The 14,172-nt window shown below is 49.0% G+C and overlaps 1 protein-coding gene across 2 annotated transcripts in view; it reads left to right on the plus strand.

Annotated features, from left to right (window-relative positions):
* Positions 1 to 14,172, plus strand: part of PREX1 (phosphatidylinositol-3,4,5-trisphosphate dependent Rac exchange factor 1) — a 194,495-nt gene that overhangs the window by 98,487 nt on the left and 81,836 nt on the right. For both annotated transcript variants that reach the window (XM_081255329.1, XM_081255328.1), the window contains one exon: positions 1,334 to 1,435. In XM_081255329.1, the coding sequence (XP_081111455.1) occupies positions 1,334 to 1,435 (102 nt within the window). The remainder of the gene's footprint in view (positions 1 to 1,333; positions 1,436 to 14,172) is intronic.

A 14,172-nucleotide genomic window follows, 5' to 3' on the forward strand; every position in this document is an offset into this window, starting at 1 on the left:
AGAGGGTCCCCAAAGATCCCCGAGAGGCAGAGGACTTAGTTCTGAGACTTGGGCCAGTGCTTCTGGCTCTGAGTGCCAGTTTGCCCATCTGGAATAGGGATCTTGCTTATTCTAGGGCTGTGAGGATGAACTTTACTTATGGGTGAAACACAAGGCACAGAGCCTTAGGCATGGTAAGCACACGGTAAATGTTCTCTGGTCTTATTTTACCTTGACTATAAGCAGGGAAATTGTCTGCTTTGTTGGGCAGTTCCCCAGTGCTTGGAACTGTGCCCGGCACATGGTAAGCATACAGTGTGTATTTGGAGGATGAATGAATGAATAAATGATTGGATGGGAATCCATTTTCCCAAGAGTCCCGTTCCATTTCCATTCTGCTAGCATGGTGTTGAGGCGGAAGGCTGAGACCCCTTCATTGCTGGATGTGCTGGCAGTTTGTTCATTCATTCATTAGTCCATTCATTCCTTCATTAGTCTGTTCATTCATTCATTCATTCGTACATTGGGCACACAGTGAGCCCTAGGGACCCAGGACTGTGAGGGGCGTGGTGGGAGACCACAGACATGTAACTTGGTACACTTCGTTCCCATGCATGACTTTCTCCTTTACTACCGATAGGTTCTCCATAAACAGTGCCTCGTTTTGTTTTGTGTGTCATTAAAGGCTTTATGTAAATGGGTTCACACCATACATATCCTTTTGTTTTCCTTTTTTGCTTAAGAGCATGTTTTCGAGGTTCACCCACATTGCTATACATAGCTTTAGTTCTCCCATTTTCACCACTGCGTAGTGTACCATTGTGGAAATCTGCTGCGAACATTTTTCATTCTCCAACTGACGGATATTTAGGTTGCTTTCCACTTCTGGCTGTTTCAAACAAGGCAGTTTTGAGTGTCCATGGTCCTGTGCCCTGTGCGTGTGTGTGAGTTTCTGTAGAATGAGGGTTGGCAGACTTTTCTGTAAAAGGCCAGATAGTAAATATTTTAGGTTTTGCAACTCTAAGGTCTTTGTTACAACTACTCAGCTCTCAGACGCAGCCATGGACATTATGTAAACAAATGGGTATGGCTGTGTTCCAGTAAAAATTTAATTGCCAAAACAGGGAGTGGGCAGGATTTGGCCCACGGGCAATAGTTTGCCGGCCTCTGATCTAGGCTTTGTGCTGGGTTGTAGAATATACACATTTCTTCCTCCCTTAGGTATTGTTAAGTTGCTTCCAAAGTGCTTTTCTGTAGCTGCATTTTGAGAGTGCTTCCCATGATTATTTGAGGGTGGCCAAATTCCTTTGCTGCCCTTGGTGAGTTCTAACGAAGGTCTCCTGTCCCTTTTCAGAGCTGCATGCTCCTGGGAGGCCGGAAGACCACGGACATCCCTCTGGAGGGCTACCTGTTATCCCCTATTCAGAGAATCTGCAAGTACCCCCTCCTCCTCAAGGTGAGACGTTCCCCCTGTTCCCTTCCCCAGTTATGAAGTGACAGAAAATTCAGCTTCGCCTGGCTTTAATCAAAACAAAATAAAACTTGTTAGTTCAGGTAGCTGAGAAGCTTAGGGGCAGCATCGGTTTGGGGCCAGGCTGCATCCAGGCCAGGACCCTGCCTCTTTCTCCCTGGTTCAGTTCTGCTTCCCACCTTTCCGCTCTTATTTTCAGCATGGTAGCAGATGGCTGTAGTTACTGTGGCTTTGCACCCTCTCAAGTTCAAAGACAATGGGAAAGAGCGAGCCTCTCTTCCAGTAGCTCTGACAAAAGTCCCAAGAGTCACTCAGGCTTTGGTTATCTGTGGCCAGGAGAATGCAATATTAGGAATGCTTTGGGCCTGAGTCACGTGCTTTAATGTGAACCAATTACAGGAAGCCTTTGCTTGTGCTGTTTGCCCTCCTCTCATATGCTTGGACTTGCACTCTACCCCTGACCCAGTCACTGTGAGCTGGGTAGTGTTGTGCTTTGATTGGCTGAGATATGGTCCAGTGACAGTGAGCAGGGCAGTGTCGTGTTCTGGTTGGCTGAGACCACAGTCGGGTGCTCCACCCCTGAACCAATCAACCCTGAGCAAGCCAGCTCTGATGGGCACAGACTTGTGTCATGCGCTCCCACCAGTCACTGGATCCCACAGGCCAAAAGTCCAGTGATGGAGAGAGAGGGACCCCCTCACCCAAATCTGGGCTCTTGGTGGAAGAGGGGTGCGGGTGCAGATGCGGGGGGCACAAACCAGAGCCATCGACACACCTGCTCTCTCCCTCCCCGCCCAGCCACATTTGACTTAGTCTTGGTCAGGCAGACCAAGGGAAGATGTGCTGCTTGTGGGAGGGCCCAAGAAGTCTGGATCCTCAACTTCCGAGTCAGCTTCCAGTCAGATCTCCAGCTGGGTGAATGGCTCTGCCGCCATCCACTGCTTTCAGCCCAGACTTTTCTGCCCTTGGAGATGGTGGCCGTTGGCCTGAGCCTGCCCTGGCTCCATCCTGAAGGCCTTCTGTCTGACAGCTGTTTCCTGGGGTCCCTGCTGGTGGATTAATTTGGCTGGTGGTGCCTCATTCATGCACCTGCGCACTGGGGCCACGTGCATCTTTGCTCCATGAGCTGAAAGGGAGAGGGGAGGGGAAAGGTACTAGGGATTCTTGAACTTGCCTTTCTGCTGGAGACAGTGTTTGACAAGACCCTCTTGGGGGCCATCAGCTCTGCCTGTGAACACAGGCCTTTAACGTGCGTATCCGTGGGTGGTGGGACCCAGCTCTCCCTGCGCCTCCTCTGGCCTGCTGCTGTTTATGCCTCCCGGGGAGCTGAAAGAACCATCTGCAGTTGTTCTTGCAGCTGCTTGGATCCCCAGACAGGTGTTGGAAATGCCATAAGTAGCTCAGCTCTTCATCTTGGTGCTGAAGGTGGAACTTGTACATGGGTAACCTGTGGACTGCAGTGGACCTGCACATGTGCTTCACTTGATTTGTTTGGTGTGTTTTCCAAACTTGAATCAGTTGCCGGCATTTAAGAGGTAGTATTCTGCCGTGGTTTAGGCCAGGGGTTGGCAAAACTGTGGCCTGTGAGCCAAATCCAGCCAAATCCAGCCCATGGGCTGTTTTTGTAAATCCATGGGCTAAGAATGGTGTTTACATGTTTTTAAGGGTTAAAAAAGCCCCCAAAACAAGGAAAGAAGAATATGTGACAGAGACCGGATGTGGCCAGCAAAGCCTAAAATATTTACAGTCTGGCCATTTACAGAAAAAATTTGCTGACCCCTGGATTAGAGCCAGTCTTTGCAGTCACAGGCTGTCTGGGTTTGAATTCTAGCTCTGCCATTTACTGGCTGCTTAACCTTGGGAAAGTCACTTCCCTGGGCCTCAGTTTCCCTGTCTGTAATACAGTGTTTGTATTAATAGTACCGATAGGGTTGATATGATGATTAAAGATTTATTTACTTAATTCCTATAGCAACTCAATGAAGTAGGCACTGTGGTCAGCCCCATTTTAGAGATGAGGCACAGAGGCACAGACAAGGGAAGTGGCCCGTTTAAGGTCTCACATTAGGTCAGTGGGAGGAACCATGATTGGAACCTGGGCAGAGTCTGATTCTAGAGTTCTGCACCCGAACCATCAAGCTACACTGCCTGTCGAGAAGCACTTTGGAGAGTTAAGCCGCCGTAGTGCTGGGGTGTCGGGGATGCTGACCTTCTCAGCTCCCTAGGTGGGGGTGTGGGAAGGTTGGTGGCCTTGTGTTTTGTGGCTTGGTGGCTAGTTTGCTCCTTCTTTCCTGGGTTTCAAAACCTTGAATATCTGACCCATTGGAAGAATCGCCAGCTACAGCCCCAGACCCCAGCCAAGGTTCCCTAGGTATGAACACTTAGGTTTCTGGATCTTGGGAAAGCCTGGTATCCCAGTGGCCACTTGGAGTGGCAGTTTCTGTAATGTATTTTAACAACCAGTGGGGCTGGACCTGTATGTCCTGGTGGACTCTAAGCTCTCGATGTGAAGTCCAGGTGTTTCTGAGGCCTGCTCAGCCCCAGGGGCCACAGTCCGGCCCGGTGAGATTCCTGGGCTCTGGATTCCCAGGAGAGCAGAGAAGGAGAGAGACAGAACCCACTGGCAATTGATGGAGGAATAACTGCCCGCAGGAAACAATGAGGAAATGGAGCTGTGGGTTTTCCTCCAAACCAAATGGCTGTTTACACGTCCCGTTTCCTCCATCTCCAGCTGTGTTTATCCGGGGCTCAGAGAGCACTGGGGCACCTGCCAGCAGGGCCTGAGATTCCTGTGGGGACATGCCATGCTCCCCGCCCGACAGAATTGCTCAGAGTGTCCTGGCCTTTGGCACCCACAGCTGGAATGTTTGCATCAGAAAACAGCTGGGATTGAGGGGAACGCTACGTACCCCTCCTGAGTTCCTTTTTTCTGTCACATTTTCCAGTGGATTTTCAAAGATGATCCTATGAGCTTGGGGCAGCTGAGCCCGGACCCTCAGTCCTGCCCACACCCCCTCCGATGCTGACGCCCTCGCAGATGTCCCTGTGGCCTTCTGAGCGCCCTTGTTTGAGCTGAACTTTGAATTGAGTAGGCGAACAGGGTTGAGGAGCCTGGGTGGGGAGGGGGACGGGGCGAAAATGAAAGTCTCTTTGGGAATAGCCCCGAAAAGCTGAACTTGAAACATTGCCTAAGAATAACCGGAACATTCTATTTCAGCCTTCAGCCCAGGTCTGGGATAGCCAGTTGGCATTTTCAGGCTTTGCTGAGTTTTCCGTCAACGTTTCCCAGAAAATGATTCAGGTTTGGGGTGATGCCCCTGGTGCTCAAATGGCAAGTGCCCGAGGGGAGACCCACTGTCACGGACCCTTTTAGTTACTGCCTGGCGACATGCAGATCTTACTGGCACGCGCACCAGCTGCTGGCATGGCTCAGGGCCACAGTCGTGAGCAAGACAGACCCAGTGCCTGTCCCTTGGAGCTTCAGTCTCGGACTGGACCCACAAGGGCCTGGTATGTAATGGAAGCAGGTTGAGGCCGGCAGGGGGCAAACAGGAGGGGTACATCTGTCTAAAGGGGCAGCTTCCCCTCCAGTCCCCTGTTCCCTTTGTCTCCTGCCTCTCTGACCCCTTCCTTTCAGTCTCCTTTGCTGATTCCTCACCTTCCAGGCCTCCAAGTGTAGGTGGGCTCAGTCCGTGGGCCATTTTTCTATCCAGATTTGCACCTGCGGTGGCCTCATCCATTCCATGCCCCACCCCGCTTTTAAAGTATATTCCCAAGTTGTGCAACCGTCACCACAATAATTTTAGAACATTTGCATCACCCCCAAGAGAAACTCTGGATCCACGAACAGCCACTTCCCTTTTCCCTCCTCCCTGCAGCCCCCGGCAAGCACTCATCTACTTTCTGTCTCTGTGAATTTGCCTACTCTGGGCATTTCATATGAGTGGAATCATGTAATGTGTAGCTTTTTGTGTCTGGCTTCTTTCACTTAGCACAGTGTTTTCAAGGTTCATCCATGTTGTAGTATACATCACCACTTTATTCCTTTTTGTGGCGGAATAATATTCCATTGTGTGGGTGGGTATACCATGTTTTGTTTATCCGTTCATCACTTGATGGGTGCTTGGGTTGTTTCCACTTTCTGGAGATTAGGAATAATGCTGCTGTGAACATCTTTGTAGAAGTTTCTAGGTGGACATTCCCATGGCTTTAGACCCCGTCTCTGTCCGATGACTTCCGGCCTGGACCTCTCACCTAAACCTGGTCTTGTTCTCCTGCCCACTTGACTTCTCCGCTTGAAAGTCTCACAGGCACCTTCCACCTACCATGTCCCAAACCAAACGCTTGGCTCTCCCCTTCCCCCAGACCTGTCTCCCTCCCACCTACCGCCTCGTCCTCATCTCCGTAAACGGCCAGATCAGACATTCTGCGCCCAAACTGGGCACGTCCTGGGAGCCATCTTCTGGGACAGCAGCTGCAGAGGGGTTGTGTCAGGGATGCTCTTGCGGGATCTCTGCTCAGGGTGTCTTCTGCACCTCCCATGTCTGTCTATGGGTGATGCAGCCGTCACCTACACACAGTGCGAGGACCTTGCCATTTGGTTGTTACCTCTGTCTCCTTGGCCGTCAGGAGTGTGGTGCTCCTGGGGATGGCCCGTGGTCCATCACTAAGGAGGTGTCGGCATCAGTTCTTGGTGCAGGGGGATGACTGGGGAGTGGTGTGTTTCCCAGAGAGTGGGGCGTGTACCGCTCACAGCTCACTGAAGGATTTTAGGTGGCACAGGAGGAAACTTTACACAGGGTGGGTGGTGGAAGAGGGGAGAAGGTAACACCAAGCACAGTCAATCACACCGTGAGACTAGTACTTTCTTAACAAATCTCTTTCAGTCTTCCTGATTATCTCCAGGAGGGGAGCCACAGTGGGTGCTGCAGTGTCTAGGGTTTTTGGAGCCGTTCATTCATTTACCAACCATTGAGCAGCTATTATATGTCAGGCATTATAGTAGGTGCTGGAGATACAAAGTGAACAAAAACTGCCCAAACCCCTTCTTCTGTGGTCTGACATTCTACTGGCGGGGGGCGGGGGGTAGAAACAGACAACAAATGAATGAATAGGAAATGTATATACTTGTTTAGATGGCATGAATACTATGGAAAAAAAAATATCAGGGTTAGTAAGGTCCAGGAGTGATGGATGGAGAAAGTGACATTTGTGCCAAGACCTCAAGGAGGTGAGGAAGGGGGCCATACAGGTACCTGGGGGAAGAGTCTTCCAGACAGAGGGAAGAGCCAGTGCAAAGGCCCTGAGGCAGGAGTGCATCTGAGGAACAGCGAGGAGGCCTGTGTGACCAGAGGGGAGGACCTGAGGGAGAGAGTCGGGGAGTGAGGCTGGAGAGGTGATGGGCCCGGATTATGTGGGGCCTTGTGGGGTCTTTGTCTGCTCTGAGTGGGAAGGTTTTGAGCAGAGGAGGGACAGGATCTTAGTTCTCACGGGATCCCTCAGGCTGTTTGTGGAGAAGGGACTGTGGGGTGATGAGGGTGGAGGCGAGGGGCGGGGAGACCAGGGAGGCGTTGATACGAGTGGTCCAGGCAGGAGGTGACTGGACCAGGGTGGTGGCAGTGGAGACAGAGGCATTTTATGAGAACTGCCTCTTCATGTCATTTGCTCATTTTCTGTTGGATAGCTGTCTTTTGTGTTGATTTGCCAGAGTTCTTTCTCTTCATTCTGGCTACCTCGGGTCATCTCTTTGGAATTCTTCTCTGACCCTGATGTTACGAAGTGAGTTCCTAATCGGCTGGGGATCTGGCGTTGTTACCGTCTTGCCGAGAAGGCACAGGAAGTCACAGGTCTCTTTTCTGTGGCCCCCTTTGCCCCCGCTCTCGTCTTCCCCCCAACCACAGTGCCCGCCCTGCATCTTGCCTCTTGGGCTGAGCGCTGACGCCTTGCCCACAGATGCTTCACACCTCTGACTGCACCAGCCCCAATTCAGGCTCTTTCCGTGTGGTGAGCAACGATAGCCTCGGGCTGCTGGACTCCCTCAGGGTGGGGGACCTGCTCTCTCCTCTCCCTTCCAAAGCCAAGCTCCGACTCCTGATCTTACTAGGGGCCCTCCCAGACCACTCTTCCTCGGAGTCCTGCCTGCATTCTGCTTTCTGCCATGCTCTGCGTGATGGTTAAGAGCCTAAGTTTGAAAATCCAGCTCCACCTCTTCTTAGCTGTGTGACTGAGGGCAAGTTGCTGAACCTCTCTGTGCCCCCATTACCCTGTCTGTAAAGTCGCTACCTCCCAGGCTTGCTGCAAAGATCAATGAGACAATGCCTGAGAAAACCCATGAGAGCACTTTGCATTTTACTAGGTGTAGTCAGTCATGCTTGGTAAATGTTAGCTACTCTAATAATGCAGTGATTTTTATTTTTATTGATTCCCACCTCCTCCTCTTATTAGTATTACCTCTTTGAGAAATGACTAACTCTCTGTGCCTCAGTTTGCGCCTCTGTCAAATAGCGCCTTATCATTGGTTATTGTGAAGATTAAATGAAATAACACCTATAAAGGGCTTATAAGTGCCTAGTAAGTATGAGCTATTTTTATTGTCTCAAAGTCTGTTTTGTTCAATATTAATAAGCTACCATAGGTTTCTTTTGATTAGTCTTTTCATGATATATCTTATTTCATCCTCTTACTATTAACAATTCTGTACCCTTAGATTTTTTTAAAATTAATTTTTATTGGAGTATAGTTGCTTTCCAATGTTGTGTTAGTTTGTGCTGTACAGCAAAGAGAATCAGCTATATGCATACATATATCCCCTCTTTTTTGGATTTCCTTCCCATTTAGGTCACCACAGAGCACTGAGTAGAGTTCCCTGTGCTATACAGTAGGTTCTCATTAGTTATTTATTTTATACATAGTATCAATAGTGTACATATGTCAATCCCCATCTCCCAATTCATCCCACCCCTCCTTCCCCCCTGCCACCCCCATCCCCATCCCCGTACATCTGTTCTCTACGTCTGTGTCTCTATTTCTGCTTTGCAGATAAGTTCATCTCTGTCATTTTTCTAGATTCCACATACAAGCGATATTGTACGATATTTGTTTTTCTCCTGACTTACTTCACTCTGCACGACAGTCTCGAGGTCCATCCACGTCTCTGCAAATTGCACAATTTCGTTCCTCGTTATGGCTAATATTCCACTGTATATATGTACCACATCTTCTTTATTCATTCTTCTGTTGATGCACACTTAGGTTGCTTCCATGTCCTGGCTATTGTAAATAGTGCTGCAGTGAACACTGGGGTGCATGTATCTTTTTTTTTTTTTTTGCGGTACACGGGCCTCTCACTGTTGTGGCCTCTCCCGTTGCGGAGCACAGGCTCCGGACGCGCAGGCTCAGCGGCCATGGCTCACGGGCCCAGCCGCTCCGCGGCATGTGGGATCCTCCCGGACCGGGGCACAAACCCTTGTCCCCTGCATCAGCAGGAGGACTGTCAACCGCTGTGCCACCAGGGAAGCCCGCGTGTATCTTTTTGAGTTACGTTTTTCTCCAGGTACATGCCGAGGAGTGGGATTACTGGGTCATACAGTAGTTCTGGTCGTTCTGTCTTTAGTTTTTTAACGAACCTCCATACTGTTCTCCTTAGTGGCTGTATCGATTTGCATTCCCACCAACAGCGTAAGAGGTTTCCCTTTTCTCCACACCGTCTCCAGCATTTATTTTTTGTAGATTTTTTGATGATGGCCATTCTGACTGGTATGAGGTGATACCTCATTATAATTTTATGTGCATTTCTCTAATAATTAGTGACGTTGAGCATCTTTTCATGTGTTTTTTGGCCATTTGTATTGTACCCTTAGAGTTTAGATACTTCTTTTGTAAGCAGTGTGAAGTTAAAGTTTTAAAATCTGTCCTGTCAGTCTCTGTCTTTGAACAGGAGAGTTTATTTAGTCTACTTATACTTATTGATATATTTGATCTTGTTTCTACCACCTTTATAAAATTTTTTAATTTGTCCTCTTTTTTTTAATGCTTCTTTTCCCCCCCTTTCTTGCTTTATTTTGGCAAGTTTTAGTTTTTTTGGTTTAGTTACTCTTGTTTTCTTCCTTCCTTTCTCCTTGCCTCACCCTCTTCCTTCCTTCCTTTCTTTTTTTTCTTCTACTAAATTGGAATTTAAAACTACCGCTACCACCATCATCATCTCTCCCAATTTTACCCTCTCTTCTATAGAACCTGGAATTGGGGGTGCAGGGTGTAGACTTTTGCAGTAAGGCGTGCTAGGATCTCCTTTGGAAGTTGGATCTAGAGTCACTGCATGTTGGAGACCCACCACTGAATGTCAGTAGACACCAACCCAGGGTGTCAAACACAGGTGCCTGCAGGGCAGGTGAAAGAAGTGAGTGAGTAGATTGGATGTAACCCAGTGGGTTGGGATGGGGATTGTGACAGACTATATAGCACACATGTCCCGTCTGTGGGGGTGGCCACCAGTCGGGTCAGCCAATTGCTGTTGTCCGGTGGAAACACAGACCAAAGGTGGCTAGAACTTCTGCTTTGCTGAGAGAGCCTGGCAATAGCAATTGGCCTGCAGCGTCTGGATTGTGACCCAGGCTCTGATCCAGTCGTGCATTGCGTAGCCAGGAGACCAAGGCTCGGAAAGGGGATGAGACTCGCCCAAGGTCACTTAGCATGTCCTCCTCAAGACAGAACGCGAGCTCCCAGAACTGAGCCCTCTTCCCGCCATCTCTGCAAGTGGAAGGAAGGAGTTTTTAAGACCCATGAGCATTATTTCCTTTCCCCCATTAATTCCTAATCCAAGGGGCTACAGTTTTCAACCTGCAGCAGGGGCTGGAATTGTTAAAATTGAAAATATATTGTCATGAAATATATTTCATGTAGTTGGCATGCATGGAGGTTTTCTTTACCACGCCAGGCAGCTTTTCAGTTCTGGGTTTTCGTGGACTTGCAGATGTTTTTCGTTTCTTGTTTTTTTTTTTTTCTTTTCTTTTCTTTTTTCTCTTTCTTCTTCTTTCAAGTGGTGGTGGGTTTTGCTAGTGCCTCTTCATTTGCATCTTGCTGTCACCCTAGACAGGGCATGCAGGGACCCAGAACTGAAATACCGGGAAGTCTTGATAATGAGATCAGAGCTTGGCTTCCTGAGCTTTGATGGTGGTGCCTTGGGCAGAGGTCTGTGGACAGAGCCACAGCTGGCGCAGGATCAGCCCCTCCTGGAGCTGGGTGAGGTGTCCCCAGAAAGTGGGTGTGCTCCATGGGATCCAGCCCCCATGGGTGACGTTCCCATCCTCAAGGCTGCCTTTTTCTCTTTGTAGAGAAGACAACATGACTTTCTAACCCCATGTCTCCTTTTGAGCCTCCAGGAACCCCAAGTCACAGCAAGTAATGGGTATTGTCACTCCTTCCAGTGACAAATCCAGCTGTGTTTTCACTCTGTGGTTTTATGGATCCGTCTTCTTATGGCTGCATCCAGGAGCTCAAATGATGCCATCGAGCATCAGGCCCTTCCCGTCTCCTGGCTCAGATTTCCTCTGTGTCAGCTTTATTCCTGGGAGGCTCCCTTCTCCTGGTGGCAACATGGGCCTCCAGCAACCTCAGGCCTGTGTCTGATCAGCACGGCTACCAAGGGAGAAGAGAACATGTCTTTCCCCAATGTCCCAGGGCTCGTTGGGTCAGCTCGGGTCCCACAGGGATCAAACCCGCAGCCGTAGCAGTGAAAGCATGGAGTCCTAACCACTGGACTGCCAGGGAGTTCTCCACTATGCTCTCCTTGAGATGGTAGCTACGGCTGGGAGATGGAAGGCTCTCGAACACGCCCTGGGAGCTGGCCGGGAGTGGCCCCTCTTGGGCTCCAGGACGGGAGAGAGGACAGGGGAAAACCGGGGTCCCATCGCCTCCCCGTCTCGTGTCCTCTGCACCCCGTCTTCCTCTGCCTCTGGGCCCTGTGTTTTTCTCCTGATCCTTTTCTGAATCTCAAGCAAAGCTGAGCAAGAAAGGGGGAGTTGGCTGCAGCCATGTTTCCTCGATGCCCGGTTTGGCCTGGAGTTTGAGGCCCAGTGCCCGCACCTCTGGGGACACGATGGGGCCGCACAGAGCGGACACCAGCGGGCACCCTTTTGGTAAATGTGATGGGAGGGGAGCGGAAGTGGTGGGTTCCTCTGCTCTGACATCCTCTCTTCCAGGAAGCCCTCACCTCGAGCCCTGCTTGCAAAACCACACGGGGCTGGCAGGACGGATGTTGGGGAAAGGTTACCCAGCCTGGCTCTAGAGGGGTTTCCGCTGCTGATTCGCTGGGTGACCCCCGCACACCCCCTCCCTTCTCTGCCCTCAGTGTTTTTAAGGAATACCCAGGGCCTGCCCCTGCTCAGACATTTCGTGTTTGTTCTAAGAGCCTACTTTTGGGGGTGTTCACGCCCTACTGGTACTGTTTCTGGAGAGGCCTGTGGATGTGGTGAGGTGTCTACCAGGTCCTGCTTTCTGGCTCTGTGGCCTTGGGCAAGAGGCCTTGCTTCTTTGTGCCTCAGTCTCCTCACCTGTAGAGTGAAGATAAAAACAGTACCTACCTCTTTGGGATGATTTGAGGATGAAATGATTTAAGAAACTGAAGTTTGGAACAGTGCTTGGTACACTTAGTAAGTGCTCAAGCACTAGCTATTATGATTACTACTATGACTACAATTTTTACTGTTATTATTACTAGAAATAATAGTAAATGTAACAGCTATGATTAGTATGGAAATAATTATGATGATGATAAGTATTGTGTCCTTACTGATTACCGACACTTTTACATTCATCATTCCATTCGATCCACACAACAACCTTAGGATCTGATTGTGATCCCATTTCACAGATGTGCACACTTGGTCCACTTGGACCCTCTGAGGTCTTGTAGATCCAGAGGGTTTCCTCTTAGTTATGTGGTTCTCCCAAGATTCTTAACAAGCAGCTTTTGGGTTCCTTCCAGAAATACTGTTCTCAGGGCCAAGCCCTATAAGTTCATGTAGCTATTCCACTTTGGATGTGGATTCCAGGGTTTTCAACACCATAGTCTGTCTCTTTTGAACTTGACTCTGTTGTAACTTATTAAGACAGTGTGTTAAGTTCTGCACTGGGCAGGAGCCTCCTCACCTCCCTCCTTTTGCATGTGAGGCTTTTGTTAGTGCAGCTCAAGCTTCCATTAATTTTGAAGATACCTATATTTTATGCTTGTCTGGGGCTGACTGGGGACACCTTTGGGATTCCGAATCCTTGCAGTCTCTCTGGGATTGTGAAGCAGTAGAGACTCTTTCAAATACAAGGAATGGAAAAACTAGCTCAAACAGGCTTAATTAAAAAAAAAAAAAAAAAAGACCCCATGTAACTGAAAAGTATGTGGCTAGATGGTTTCGGGTGTGGCTAAATCCATGTGTCATTAGGGAATTGCCAAACTCTTTTCCAAAGCTGCTGCACCATTTTATATCTTCTCCTGCAATGTATGAGGATTCCAGTTTCTCTACATCCTCAAGAACACTTGTTATTGTTTGTCTTTTTGATGATAGCCATTTTGGGGGTGTGAAGTGGTGTCTCATTGTGGTTTTGTTTTGCATTTCTGTAATGACGAATGATATTGAGCATCTTTTCTGAGCTGATTGGCCATTTGTGTATCGTCTTTGGAGAAATGTCTGTTTAAATCCTTTGCTTATTTTTTAATTGAGTTGTCTTTTTTTTTTTAGTCAATCAATCAATCAATTAATTAATTATTTTTTTGGCTGCGTTGGGTCCTCCTTGCTGTGTGTGGACTTTGTTTTAGTTGCGGCGAGAGAGGGCTACCCTTTGTTATGGTACGCAGGCTTCTCATTGCGGTGGCTTCTCTTGTTGTGGAGCACGGGCTCTAGGCGCGTGGGCTCAGTAGTTGCAGCACATGGGCTCAGTAGTTGTGGCTCGCGGGCTCTAGAGTGCAGGCTCAGTAGTTGCGGCGCACAGGCTTAGTTGCTCCGTGGCATATGGGATCTTCCCGGACCAGGGATCGAACCTGTGTCCCCTGCATTGGCAGGTGGATTCTTAACCACTGTGCCACCAGGGAAGCCCTGAGTTGTCTTTTTGTTAAGTTGTGAGAGTTCTTTGTATATACTGGATGCAAGTCCCTTGTCATATATATAATTCACATATTCTGTAGATTGTCTTTTCACTTTCTTTATAGTCTTTGAAGCACAATGTTTTAAATTTTGCTGAAGTTCAGTTTATCTAATTTATTTTTAGTTGCCTATATATTTGGTATCATATCTAGTAATGCTTTGCCTAACCCAAGGTCAAAAAGATTTACACCTTTGTTTTCTTCTAACAGTTTTATAGTTTCAGCCCTTACATTTAGTATTTATTTTTGTCTGTGTTGAGTCTCGTTGCTGCACGCGGGCTTTCTCTAGTTGCGGCGAGCAGGGGCTACTTTTTTTTTTTTTTGCGGTATGCGGGCCTCTCACTGTTGTGGCCTCTCCCGTTGCGGAGCACAGGCTCCGGACGCGCAGGCTCAGCGGCCATGGCTCACGGGCCAGCCGCTCCGCGGCATGTTGGATCTTCCCAGACCGGGACACGAACCCGTGTCCCCTGCATCGGCAGGCGGATTCTCAACCACTGCGCCACCAGGGAAGCCCCCAGGGGCTACTTTTCATTGTGGTGCACGGGCTTCTCATTGTGATGGCTTCTCTTGTGTGGAACACGGATTCTAGGCG

Source organism: Mesoplodon bidens (assembly GCF_964165515.1).
Source record: "Mesoplodon bidens genome assembly, chromosome: 15".
Lineage (NCBI taxonomy): Eukaryota > Metazoa > Chordata > Mammalia > Artiodactyla > Ziphiidae > Mesoplodon > Mesoplodon bidens.